We start from the raw sequence: 12629 nt of genomic DNA on the forward strand, positions 1-12629 counted from the left end.
GTCGTGATGGGTAAAATTCATCAGACGAGATGCAGAAAACACTGTGAACAGGTTGCCAGTCCATCACAGAGCGCACACACACACCTAGGGGGCTGTTTAATATCTCTGATTAACCTGACTGTGAAAGGAAACACACACAGACACAGGGAGAACATGCAAACTCCACACAGTAAAAACCACGACCGCTTGACCTGGACCTTCTTGCTGTGAGGCGACAGTGCTACTCACCGAGCCATCATGTCACCCAACACTTGTTTGTTTGTTTGTTTGTTTGTTAGGATTTTAATGTCATTCCTTACACCTTGGTTACATTCATGACAGGGACATTTGCATGTCACTCATCACACAAGATTCATCAGCTCACAAGGTTATATCAAACACAGTCATGGACAATTTTGTATCTCCAGTTCACCTCACTCATGTCTTTGGACTGTGGGAGGAAACCGGAGCTCCCGGAGGAAACCAACACAGACACAGGGAGAACATGCAAACTCCACACAGAAAAAAACAGAACCGCTCCACATGGGAATTTAACCCAGGACATGACTTTTAGGACATTACATTATTTATTTATGGTGCATTGAGGATAAAATAAATCAGTATGTTATCATACACATATTATAAACACATGAAGATTTTATATGTAGTGAAACATTGATTCAGTTTGTGATACAGCCGGTGAACTTTAACCAATATTAAACCGTGTACAGTGAAAACCAGGTACTGTTACTGTATTTCAAACTCGTGTTATTCTTGGTTATTAGAAATGCATACTGATTAACTAAAGATGTAGATGATATTGTTTTTTAAATAGTTCACTTGAGATGAAGTGTATGTAAATTAATCGCCTAAAGAGAGATTAATAAATGGCTTCATTCACTAAACACATTAATAAGCACCAGACTTTGTTATTTGGGTTTTCAGGTGAACATTAAGTGTTTCACACGAGCAGTTTTCGCATTACTGTGTTTAATCTATGTAGAATGGAGACTGTTTACAGTAACTGGCTGCTGATCATTGGTACATTTGGCTGAATTTGGGGGAAATGTAATCAGAAAGTGCTTTAATTCCTTCGTTATGCAAATCTACAGCTGTTCGGCCAGATGGGATCTTCGTTGTCATGATTTGCGCTTTATAATGCAGTAAAGTAGACAGGTCTGGACGGCATGACACACAGTCGTAGGAGGTGCAGAATGTGGCTTAGCATTGTGATGTTGAAATAATCACAGAGGTCCCTAAAATAGATGTTGTCTAGAACATGTGTAAATATCTCTCAGCAATAAGGGCGCCTGACAGGTAAAGTTACTGACGCCATGGACAACAATACGCCTCCATACCATAAACTCGACACTGGTAACTGTCTGAAATGATGTTTTTTTCTGACCTGGCCAAAAAACGACTTTAAAGTTGGCTGTGTTACAGGATATGGTGGACATAAAGCTTCTGCTGTGCATAGTACAGTGTTAATTTGCATTTGTTCATGCAAGAGTTCATGTTTACTGGAGGTGGTCGGTAGACTATTCACCAGCCCATGAGCTGATGTCCATCATGGAAGCATGCTGGTTTTCAGTGCAATAAGAATAAGATAGTAAGAAGAATACCTTTGTCATATATACATATACACATGTAGAGTACAATAAAATTATTTTTCTGCTTATCCCAGCTTGTTTGGAAGCTGGGGTCAGAGCACAAAAGCTCTACCCACAGGGCTACCACTGTCCTTTTATTTATTAATTTTTTTTCATGTATCCCATCTTGTTTGGGAGCTGGGGTCGGAGCCCAGGGTCAGCCATCGTACTGACCTGGAGCATCAAGGGTTTATGGCCCTGCTTAAGTGCATAACAGTGGCTGAATGGCAGAGCTTGGATTCAAACTCTCAACATTTAGGTTGATAGCCCAAAGCTCTACCCACTAGGCTACCACTGACCCCGATTAAGGTAAAACATTAAATAAATTGTCTTTATAGTTTTAGAATTTTGGTCTAATTACAGGTCAATCAGAAGGTCGCTGGTTCAAGCCCTACCACTGCCAGGTTGCCACTATCGGGCCCTTGAGCAAGGCTCTTAACCCTTCATTGTTTAGGCTGCATATTGTCCAAAAAGGGTTTGGATAAAAGTAGATCACTGTTTTTTTTTTTTTATCATCATTACAGCTACTGTATGAACTTTTTATGGTAATTAAGTTAGAATTTCTAGGATGCAGCACATTTTTAAGGTCATCTGGCAGACCACTTAGGGGTATCTCAGTTTGAGAAGCACTGCTATAAGGCATGATGGGAATAGGGTTGAGTTCTTTTTTTTAGTTAAAGGATTTACTAGCTGTGTGTGTTTGTGTGTGTGTGTGTATGTGAGACAGACAGATAAAGACAGACAGTAAATGGTTGTACTGGCTGTGCTGGGAGGGGGTATCTGTTATCTAACACAGTTCAGAGCGAGGTGGTCAGAACCAGCAGCAGCCGTAAATGCTTTTGTTCACCAGTGTGACGGATTGGTGTCGGATCGTTCACACAACCTGCACATTACACTTCATTACATGCACAAACTGCAGTTCATTCATGAGCCTCTGAGAGCTGATTATGATTATGTCAGGTACTATGTCACTACCATGTCACTTTCATGTCACTAATATGTAGGGATGTAACGATACACTCTACCCACGATGCGATGCGATTCACGATACTGGGTTCACGATACGATGTTTTTTAAACAAAAATGAAATTGAAAATAAATACTGTATTTGTGCTTATCTTTTATTTATCTAAATAATGAATGTCCTTTTATTTCTGAGGTAGGTACAAACTATGCAAAACAATGCTGCACATTTCCCTTTTTGTGTAAAAAAAACCTGAAATGAAATAAATCCCACATTAAATAAATAAAATAAATAATACAAATAAAGAAAGTATCCTCACATGAATAAATTTGGCTGGGAAATTCCGAACCTGGCAACCCTGTAGTGACGTCAACCAGGCGAGGTGAATAGTGCCAGCGCCCTCTGCTGTTTAAAGTGAACATTGATACATGAATTATCCATGTAAACCGATTTAAAGTGGTGTGGTGAGTCTTGTGGTGCATCGTTACATCCCTACTAATATGTAATGACATGCTACTGCCTTGTCACTATTACGTCACTGCCATGTCATAACCATGTCATTACCATGTTTCTACTATGTCGCTACTATGTCAGTACCATGTCACTGTATTGTTTTCACTTCTGTGTCCATGTCACTGCCATCCTGATTATGGTGAACCATCCAGGGCAGTTGTAGCCTAGTAGTTAAGGTACTGGAATACTAATCGAAAGATCACTGGTTTAAGCCCCACCACTGCCAGGTTGCCACCGTTGGGCCCTTAAGCAAGGTCCTTAACCCTCAATTGCTTAGACAGTATACTGTCACAGTACTGTAAGTCGCTTTGGATAAAAGCGTCCGCTAAATGCCAAAAATGTAAATGTAATCCAAAAAATGTTACCATGTGCTGCTGTGGTGGTCTGTAATGAAGTCAGCACTTAAATAGTGGGTGTACCTCAGATGGTCAAAGGGTGTAGAGGACAGTGTGTGTGTGTGTGTGTGTGTGTGTGTGTGTGTGTGTGTTGAGATGAAGAATTAATGTGGTGGAAACACACAGCCTGCTTGATGTGCGCCGATGACTCATCGCTGGGGTCTCTGCTGTGAAACACACAGACTGTGTGTGTGTGTGTGTGTGTGTGTGTGTGTGTGTTCACAGGTGGACATGAAAGGCGAGTGTATTTATAGTGGCAGGATTTGAGGTGAAGCGTTTCTGTTCTTTCACCTGCACTCAGAAATGCCAGCATCATCGCGGCTGCTCCCGCGTCATGCTAATTGCTACACAACGCTTAAATTACAGCTCTGTGGAAATAGATACGGAGCTCGATTGTCCTTTACGCTGATTAGGTTGCCGGGACGATGATAACGAGTGTTAAGAACAACTGACCTTGAACGCAACAACAACAGCGGCGTGATTTCCCGACTAACCTGAGTCCAGAGTCCGGCACATTTACTGTATCAGGCGCTCGCTAGGTGCTAGCTCTCTTTCTTAACCCAGTTCTGCTAGTACGTCACCTTTCACCCTCTTGAGCCGAGGCTTTGGGCTTTAAGAGTGTACCTGCCGGCCTCTGTGCTGAAGCTGTGCCTCCGAGAGCCAGAGGAAGGGGTGTAGTTAGATAAAAACAGCCCCTGAAGCTCCATATAACCCTCAGATCTCACCAACGTCTGCTGTTTGTCCAGTGTCTTAATTTCCTCACATAAATGTCATTTAATTATGACATTGTTTGTGTTTTATTTAATTAAACATGAATGCTAACCCAGTTCTGAACCCTGATCTCCGCAGGCGTTAGTTTATCCTGGCTGGCTCACGGTTAGATCTGCATTACTGCAGAGTTTGCACAACACACTCTCTGCCCTCTTTCCGCACATCTCGTTCCTCCGGTCTTGTACTTTTTGTACAGTTACACAGTTTCTAGTCCTCACCCCAGAGGTGACACGGATCAGTGTTACTGGCCTGGCACCTTGCCCGCTGGCTCCTCTTTTCCCGGAACAGCCTGGCACTGTAAGCGGGTGGATGTGCTATTAAGAAAATTCATGAACTGACCCACTTCTAAAGTCGTGATCCTGATGGATGGTTTATGGAAAATCTTTAACCGCTTTCCAGAACAATATGAGATGATTTTATGGAGTTTGAACACTTATGGTGAGTCACGGGAGGGTCAAAGTTCAGCTGAGCAGATCGTTTAAATGAAGAGGAACAAAATGTGTATTATGTTTTTATTTTTTATTGTTCATTACCCTCATTTAAATAGCAGGAAGTACTTTAGTTTGTAATTCTGCATAATGAAAAAGCTCATGCAGAGACACTGAAAGACTCTGAAAGACTCTGAGAAACTCTGAGACACTGAAAGACTCTGAAAGACTCCAAGAGACTCTGAGAGATTCTATGAGACTCTAAGAGACACCGAGAGACTCTGGAAGACACTAAGAAACTCTGAAAGACTCTGAGAGACTCTGAAAGACTCTGAGAGACTCTGGGCGACAGGTCAAACTCCAGCAAACAAAGGCTAACTCTAAATAAAAAAAACTGCCAATCAAAGGCGGTTGGAAACTTTGGCGCACACTAGTACACAACCATAAACAAGCACGCAGACCTTCCTTCTTGCAAAACAGCCTCTCAGTTCACGGAGCCCATAGCCAGCAGGACCAGCACATGCCCGAACCTAAAACAAGGAGAAAACAGAGAGACGGAGAGTCGCTGTTCCACCCTGGCTGCTTTCCACAGGCACAACCAGCAGAAGAGAGACGTGTGGGATCTTAGGAATTCCAGGAATGTTTATCCAACACCAGCCGCTCCGGCCGGGGCTTTTTCAAGCTGTAATAGAACCAGAACTCACGCAGCAAAAACAGCAACTTTCCACTGGTGGGCAAATTAACAGGCATAGAACTGAAGTGAATTAGGAACAAAGTAAAACAAAGATACATGTGCTCAAAGTTTTGTTGAAATCAGAATATAAAATCCATATTTAAGTGCCAGAAAATCTGGTACACCAGTCTAATATTGGTAGGTCCTCCACAGAAGCGTAGCACTGCAGAATGTTTGAGGTGGGGCATGAACCAGCAACCTTTTCATTACTAGTCCAGTACCTTAACCGCTGAGCTTCAACTGTCCTCTACAACGGGCCACAGACCCCACAAGCTTATGGAAATATTCTATAGACAATGAACTCCATGCTTCCAGCAGAACGGACCAAGGGTTTCTTGATCCACAGTGCAGTGCCTGGCAGCACAGATGTGTTCTTTACATGGAGAACACACAAACTCCAGACAGAAAGGACTCTGGTTGTCTAGCCAGAGTTCTGAACCCTGGCCCTTCTTACTGTGAGGCAACAGTGCTACCCATTGCACCACATTAAACTACTGCTTCAAATATAAATAATAAACATTATTGCCTTGTTGCGTTGATGTAGTGCTGAGAAGAAGTCAAATTGGTATTTTTTACTTGATATAAAGGGTCCAGTTCCAGGACCAGCCATAAAAAAATCCTTTGAGCATTACGCCTCCTTGCTCTTCCTGTTTTGGCAGGTGTCTACAGGTATTTTGCGTCTGCAAAATAATGATTCATCCAGCAGACAGCTAGTGGCAGGTAGTGCTGATGATTCACCCATCTTGGAAAGCATTTCCACTGTGTTACAGTTCACATGGCGTGTGCTTTACACCACTACTTTGTGCTTGCATTTATGCAGAGTGTGGCCTGCTGTATGCAAGCAGTTGTGGGTAGTTGTAAAAGTCATTGATACGTTTCAAACAGTGTCTAAATTCCATGATATAATTTAAATATTTAATATACTTGAGTACATATTTGTATATTGTTTATATAGTGTAAACATAAGTCATGTTGCCGCTAGGACAAACTGAAAGGCTGCAGATGGATCACATCCCACAGATGGATTTTATTTTAGTCAGTATTTGTTCTAAAGTTGTTTGCTTAATCTTGTGTCTGTGTGTGTGTGTGTGTGTGTGTGTGTGTTTATCCAGGTGAGGAAGTGGAAAATGCTGAGTCGGCACAACGTCGACGGAAAGGCTAAAGATCCGGAGCCGGAGGGTCACATGATCTGCCCCTGGGCAACGTCGCCCTTGCTGGGGGTCCCTGTACTGATGGAGTGCTCCATCTGCAGCGTACCCTTCATCACCTATAGCAGCGAAGAGACCTGGCAACCGCGGCAGCGCACACAGGTTAGCACACACACACACACACACACACACACACACACACACTTATACAGAAATACTGACAATATTACAGATGATTTTGGTTAAGTGTGTAGCCACTGATGCACCACTGCTTTCACATCATCATCACATGAAAATCTTCTTCCCCTTAAAGGTTGAAATCAGATGGAGCTAAATCCAAACTATAAGCGTCTCTCAGTCTCACAGGCACGCACAAGTTAGCTTAACGTGGGTGACGTATCTCAGGCTAGCTCACACTCACTGTCTCTGAGTAGGTGATTAAAAAACGACTCTGTTTCCTCCTGATGTGGAGACAGAGATGAGAGATGAGATGTAAGGCAGCTGTGCACATGTAGAAAGAGTCGAATAGTTTTCTTTTTAAGCTATAATATAGATCCAAAGTGCATTAATGTGCTGGTAATACGTAAAATGTATAACTCTTGGCGTAAGGCACACAACCACTGGACCCTGGAGCTGAGGAAATATGGTACAGATGACTCTGGGTTTGGTAAACGCTCCTGATTTTATGCAGTTACTGTGTTCTCATTGTAGAGGTCTTACATTGTGTCATTCTAATGCAGGGAGCCGAGCACTTTTATACTTTTAGCAAAAGAAAATACATTATTCATAAAGCAAAGACCTAAATCTGTTATCACTATGGTAACTGCCTCTCATTTTAGCAAGAAGTTCAGAGAGAGGATGGGAGGGATGGGGATTGTGCTGGAAGGTGGGGGGGGGGAGCAGAAAAGGCATTCATAGACTGAAATAGAGAATTCGGGAGGAGAGATAACACTGGGGAGGTGTGTGTGTGTGTGTCCAAGTAAGTGGGGTAAGGTCAGCGGTCAAAAAACTCCCCGTTTCACATTCCTGTTCCCCCGATGTGCCACCGTGCTGCTGCCGGACAATCAGTACACCACAATCTGAGGAAATTCCACATAAGCTGGAAAAAAGCAGAAATGTATCAGTGTGGAGCGGATAATAACGTTTCTACACCTCCAGGACTCACCAGCATTATCAAATAAAGGAAACTACACTGTGAGTCAAAAATGGGACCTCTGTACCTGTGTCCATTTTACTGACGGACACAACAATTCAATTTGTGTCTCCGCTCCACAGCAGCAGACGATAATATTGTAGCACAAGATAAAATAGTTCTTAACAGAGGGGACAGAATTTTAATAAAGAATTAGTATTTGATTGAAGGTTATGAACTGTACATGTTTACTTGCTGAATTTACAATGATAAACTGTAAAATTGCTCCGTAAGATCCGTGAAACTAGTAGCGAAAGACAAAAACAAAGCGCATGCACTTACCTCAAGTTGAAGAACTGATGCTCAACCAAGAGGACAAACCTCAGACCCATCGGTCAACACGTCACATTTATTTTATTTCTTTATTTTTTTATGCATTTTCTCTTCATTTTCCTCCCGATTTAGCTCACTCAATTTATTTTCCGCTGCTGAGGGATACCCGATTGCATCCGAGGAGAGCACGCCGCTGTACACGCCTTTTCTCGCCCCTGCATTCTGCAAAGGCGTCTCTTCCGCCAATCAGGGTCCTTACACAGCGTTTGAGGATCCCAACCCACACATAGGCCGACTTCCTTCCAGCAGATACGGTGACCAATTAGTATCTGTTGCAGGCACTGCCAATTATGCCCTTCAGATGGCGCCCAGCCGACCGGTGGCAACGCCGAGTTTCGAACCGAGGAGTTTAGAATCTCGGGGCTGGTGTGCTAGCGGAATATCCAACTGCGCTACCTGGGCGCCAACATGTCACATTTATATCAAAACTGGACTTTGATTGACTCCCAATCGTCAATCTGAATTATTCATCGTGATCTGACGCTGCAACAGTGAAAGAATTTTGCAAATTGATCAACATTGATCAACAGTCCAGAGGTTCTTCTTTTACTCACAGTGTATTTAAATAGTGATGAATCTACCCAGGAGTGACCGGCTTGCTTTCTTCATTAATGTAACAACACCTCATCCAGAAAGTCACAAAAAATATGCCCCCCCCCCCCCCCCCCCCCTTTAAAAAAAAAACTTTTAAAGGATGAGCTATTCTGTTAATATAATACAAAAGGAAAACAACCACGGTTAAAGTCAGAAACCTTTATAACGTTAATCATTTCTTTCTCCAGGCGATGGACCTTTACTACCACGGAGAAGCTGATCCAGACTACGGCTGCTCCTCTGACACAAGTAAGAGCTGCTGCTTGATTTTATTCTTTATTTATTATTCCGTCCTGTGCTGTGCGTGTATTATACAGTATAACATGAGTTCATTAGCAAAAAACTATCAGGTGTCTTTGTTCCGTTCTTCACTCCCACCACTTTCTCTAGAAGTCTGATATTCAATAAATAAACGTGCGGCCCGACTGACTCACCGCATCTCCTCACGCGTTTTAAAATGAGATTTTTATTCAGACGTGATGTTGAATGTTGACAGATCATTGGCTCACAGCAAACACAAAAGAACAACCTGCAAAATGTCAAGAACAAAGAACAGAACCGTAAAACTAATGTAAGAAAATCAGGGTGGAAAGACACAGACGTTCGTGTTTGGTATCTCGATCCAATACGAGAACTGCTCAGTGAGCTCAGTAAGATGTGAAAAAGAGAACGTTTGTAGTTTTATAGACCTCAAACCTAAAGAGAACTTTTTATATTCATTAATGTATTAATTCATTGTCTGTTTTACTACCAATTTATCCTGGTCAGGGTCAGGGTGGGTCCCATTCATTGTGGGAAAGGCAGGAAACACCACAGACTAGTCTCCAGTTCATCACAGAGCACATGGGTGGCTCGGTGGGTAGCACTGTCGCCTCACAGCAAGAAGGTCCTGGGTTTGATCCCCAGGCGGGGCGGTCCGGGTCCTTTCTGTGTGGAGTTTGCATGTTCTCCCCGTGTCTGCATGGGTTTACTCTGGGAGCTCCGGTTTCCTCCCACAGTCCAAAAACATGCAGTCAGGTTAATTGGAGACACTGAATTGCCCTATAGGTGAATGAGTGTGTGTCTGCCCTGCGATGGACTGACGTGTGTTACTGTGTGCCTTGCGCCCATTGAAAAGCTGAGCTCCAGCAATCCCCCCTAACCCTAACCCCCTTAACCCTGATTGGATTAGTGGTTAAGAAAGTGAGTGAGTGAGGATTTTTAACATCATTTTTTTGACATGAAGTTCAAACACAGTCATGGACAATTTTGTATCTCCAGTTCACCTCACTTGCACGTCTTTGTAATGTGGGAGGAAACCGGAGCACCCGGAGGAAACCCACATGGACACAGACACAGGGAGAACATGCAAACTCCGCACAGAAAGGACACGGACCGCCCCACCTAGGGATGGAACCCAGGACCTTCTTGCTGTGAGGCAACACTGCTACCCACCAAGCCACTGCGCCGCCCTCATATAGAAACTATTCACTGACACTACTAATCAAAACAAGCTTTAAATAACAGTACCTTAAAATACTCTCTTTACTCCGCTGATGTAGTCATAACCCACCGGTCACGGTTAACACATTGCATGAATGCTAATAACTATTTACAGTTAAACACAAACTGGTATTTATGAAAGAATAACAACCCACACAAGGTTCAGTCGCACCACAGTCGGATCAGTCAGAGGAAACGTAATCACCACTGTATCTGTGTAACTTCTCTATAATAAAATACTACAAATGTTTTTCTCTGTGCTTGTTTTCATGGATTTATAAACCCACTGATGCTTGTTTTACTGTGTAATCAGTGTTCCCTATCTTTTGGATAGGCTGAGATGCAGAATTCGTAGCATGACATTGCTAAGAAGGCAGATAAATATAACTTAAGGATTTATTATTGAAAATTTTTAGCTCTGCATTGCATAACATTGTGAGCGGGAGCTATTTTGGAGCTCCTTTAACATGCATGACAATGTGAAATGTGATCTTCTGTGCTGGAATATTGTGTGTTTAAACGACAGTAATGAAATTAGTTTAATGAAATTAGCACTTATTATATGAGCAGATGGGGAAAAGACAAAAGGCGATAGGCGACCTAAATAGGTTGAGGACACTTGATATGGGAGTTTGTTTGTTTGTTTATTAGGGGTTTAACGTCATGTTTTACACTTTGGTTACATTCATGACACAAGATTTATCAGTTCACAAGGTTATATCAAACACAGTCATGGACAATTTTGTATCTCCAATTCACCTCACTTGCACGTCTTTGGACTGTGGGAGGAAACCGGAGCACCCGGAGGAAACCCACGCAGACATGGGGAGAACATGCAAACTCCACACAGAAAGGACCCGGACCGCCCCACCTGGGGATCGAACCCAGGACCTTCTTGCTGTAAAACGACAGTGCTACCCACAGAGCTGTGCTGCCCTGTATGGGAGATTAAAAGGATGATGATGACTCAAGCCTAAAGCTAACGTTAATGTAATTAGCCTACTATTGACAAAGTTCATAAACATGATAGCTGTTTAACATGATGTATGATTAATTAACATTGTATGAACATGAATAGACATCTAATGCAGAATGTGAGTGTTTTTGTCTGATTAGTCACTTATAACTGAGATTAATGATAGTAATCAGCCTGTAAATGTAATTCATAACCCACTTCATTGGGTTTTTCATTTACCCCTCCAATAGTTACAATACAGGAGATGAGAGAGATGAATGTGTACAGAAATTTATTAAGTGAGGATCATGCAGTGACTTTTCCTCTACGGTGAATGTAAGAAAACGAGCCTCCACATTATTACAGCAACAAAAGTCCTGAAACGCGAGTGGACTTTATTCAGCATGACTGCTGAGTTCACGGAGCTCCCACAGTGCTAAAGTTTCCACTGAGACTGATCTTTAATTACACATATTTTCCACTCGCTTACCCTATTTTACGACACTCGGCTGAACTGTGCTGAACCCTCTTTCTAATGAGGTGATTAAAAAAATCCTAGTAAAGTTTTACTGTATGGAAAACTATATCATTCACGTTTTTGGCAAATGCACACGCTGGGTTTCATTTCAGTCACACAACGCAAGAACGACAAGCAATATTAACAATATTAATCCCTCAGACGGCGCTGCATTAAAAAAACGACATGATTCTATAATAATATAACCACATGGGCTCTAGAATTCTTTAGAAAACCCTTGTGAGTAAACACAGCTTATTTCTGATATCTGGATATAAAATCAAGACTCTAATAGACAATCTTAAGGCTGATGCTCGTATGAGGTGGACAGACGCAAAGTAAAATTGTGTGCTGGGGTCTGATAAGTCTATGTTTTAAAAATAATGGATGTTGTGCTCTCCAGGGCTCACAGGAAAAGGACCGTCGGGACTGTAAACATTCAAGCTCAAGAGCCAGAATCCGTCATGATATGGGGTTTGTTAGTGTCAATGTCTTTGGTACATTTTTGCAACATGTTGCAGCCATTAAATTTTGTGTATATATACTAAAAAACAATAGATATTATCAGTTAAAACATTAAATATATATACGTATTTCCACTCAACATGTTTTGATTGAGATTAAAGCACATAAACAGTCGGTTATTAACATGACACATAAACTTAAAGTCAAAGTTTAAAAAAAGAATGAAAACCAAATGAGACCAAATGTTTGAGTTTTACTGCATTTGGAATCTGAGCCAAAAAACAACCATCCAAACTGGTCATTTTACGATGCATGTGGTTAGATGGGGTGGTGTGTGCTGTAACTTATTTGCCTTGAGTTTTTATGAGCTGTAAAAGTAAAAAAATAAAACACCAAGCACGATTTACAGACAGATAGTCGGTGGTTTGTTTCTAATTTTCTAATTGCAGCTTTTAATTTTTAAATAAAAAGTACACAACTATGCCAATAAAATTCAATGGAGTTTATTATA

At 41.9% G+C, this 12629-nt stretch overlaps 1 protein-coding gene across 2 annotated transcripts in view; it reads left to right on the forward strand.

The window, feature by feature from the left end:
- Window positions 1–12629, forward strand: part of sgk1 (serum/glucocorticoid regulated kinase 1) — a 40738-nt gene that overhangs the window by 11538 nt on the left and 16571 nt on the right. The window contains exons 1-3 of one of the 2 annotated variants that reach the window (XM_063015541.1): window positions 4692–4709; window positions 6545–6742; window positions 8888–8948. In XM_063015541.1, coding sequence (XP_062871611.1) covers window positions 4707–4709; window positions 6545–6742; window positions 8888–8948 — 262 coding nt within the window. In that variant the 5' untranslated portion in view covers window positions 4692–4706. Of the gene's footprint in view, window positions 1–4691; window positions 4710–6544; window positions 6743–8887; window positions 8949–12629 lie in introns of those variants that run through there. The other variant, XM_063015540.1, reaches the window with a different exon arrangement.

The sequence above is a fragment of the Trichomycterus rosablanca genome, chromosome 19, assembly GCF_030014385.1.
Source record: "Trichomycterus rosablanca isolate fTriRos1 chromosome 19, fTriRos1.hap1, whole genome shotgun sequence".
In the NCBI taxonomy this organism is placed as follows: Eukaryota; Metazoa; Chordata; class Actinopteri; order Siluriformes; family Trichomycteridae; genus Trichomycterus; species Trichomycterus rosablanca.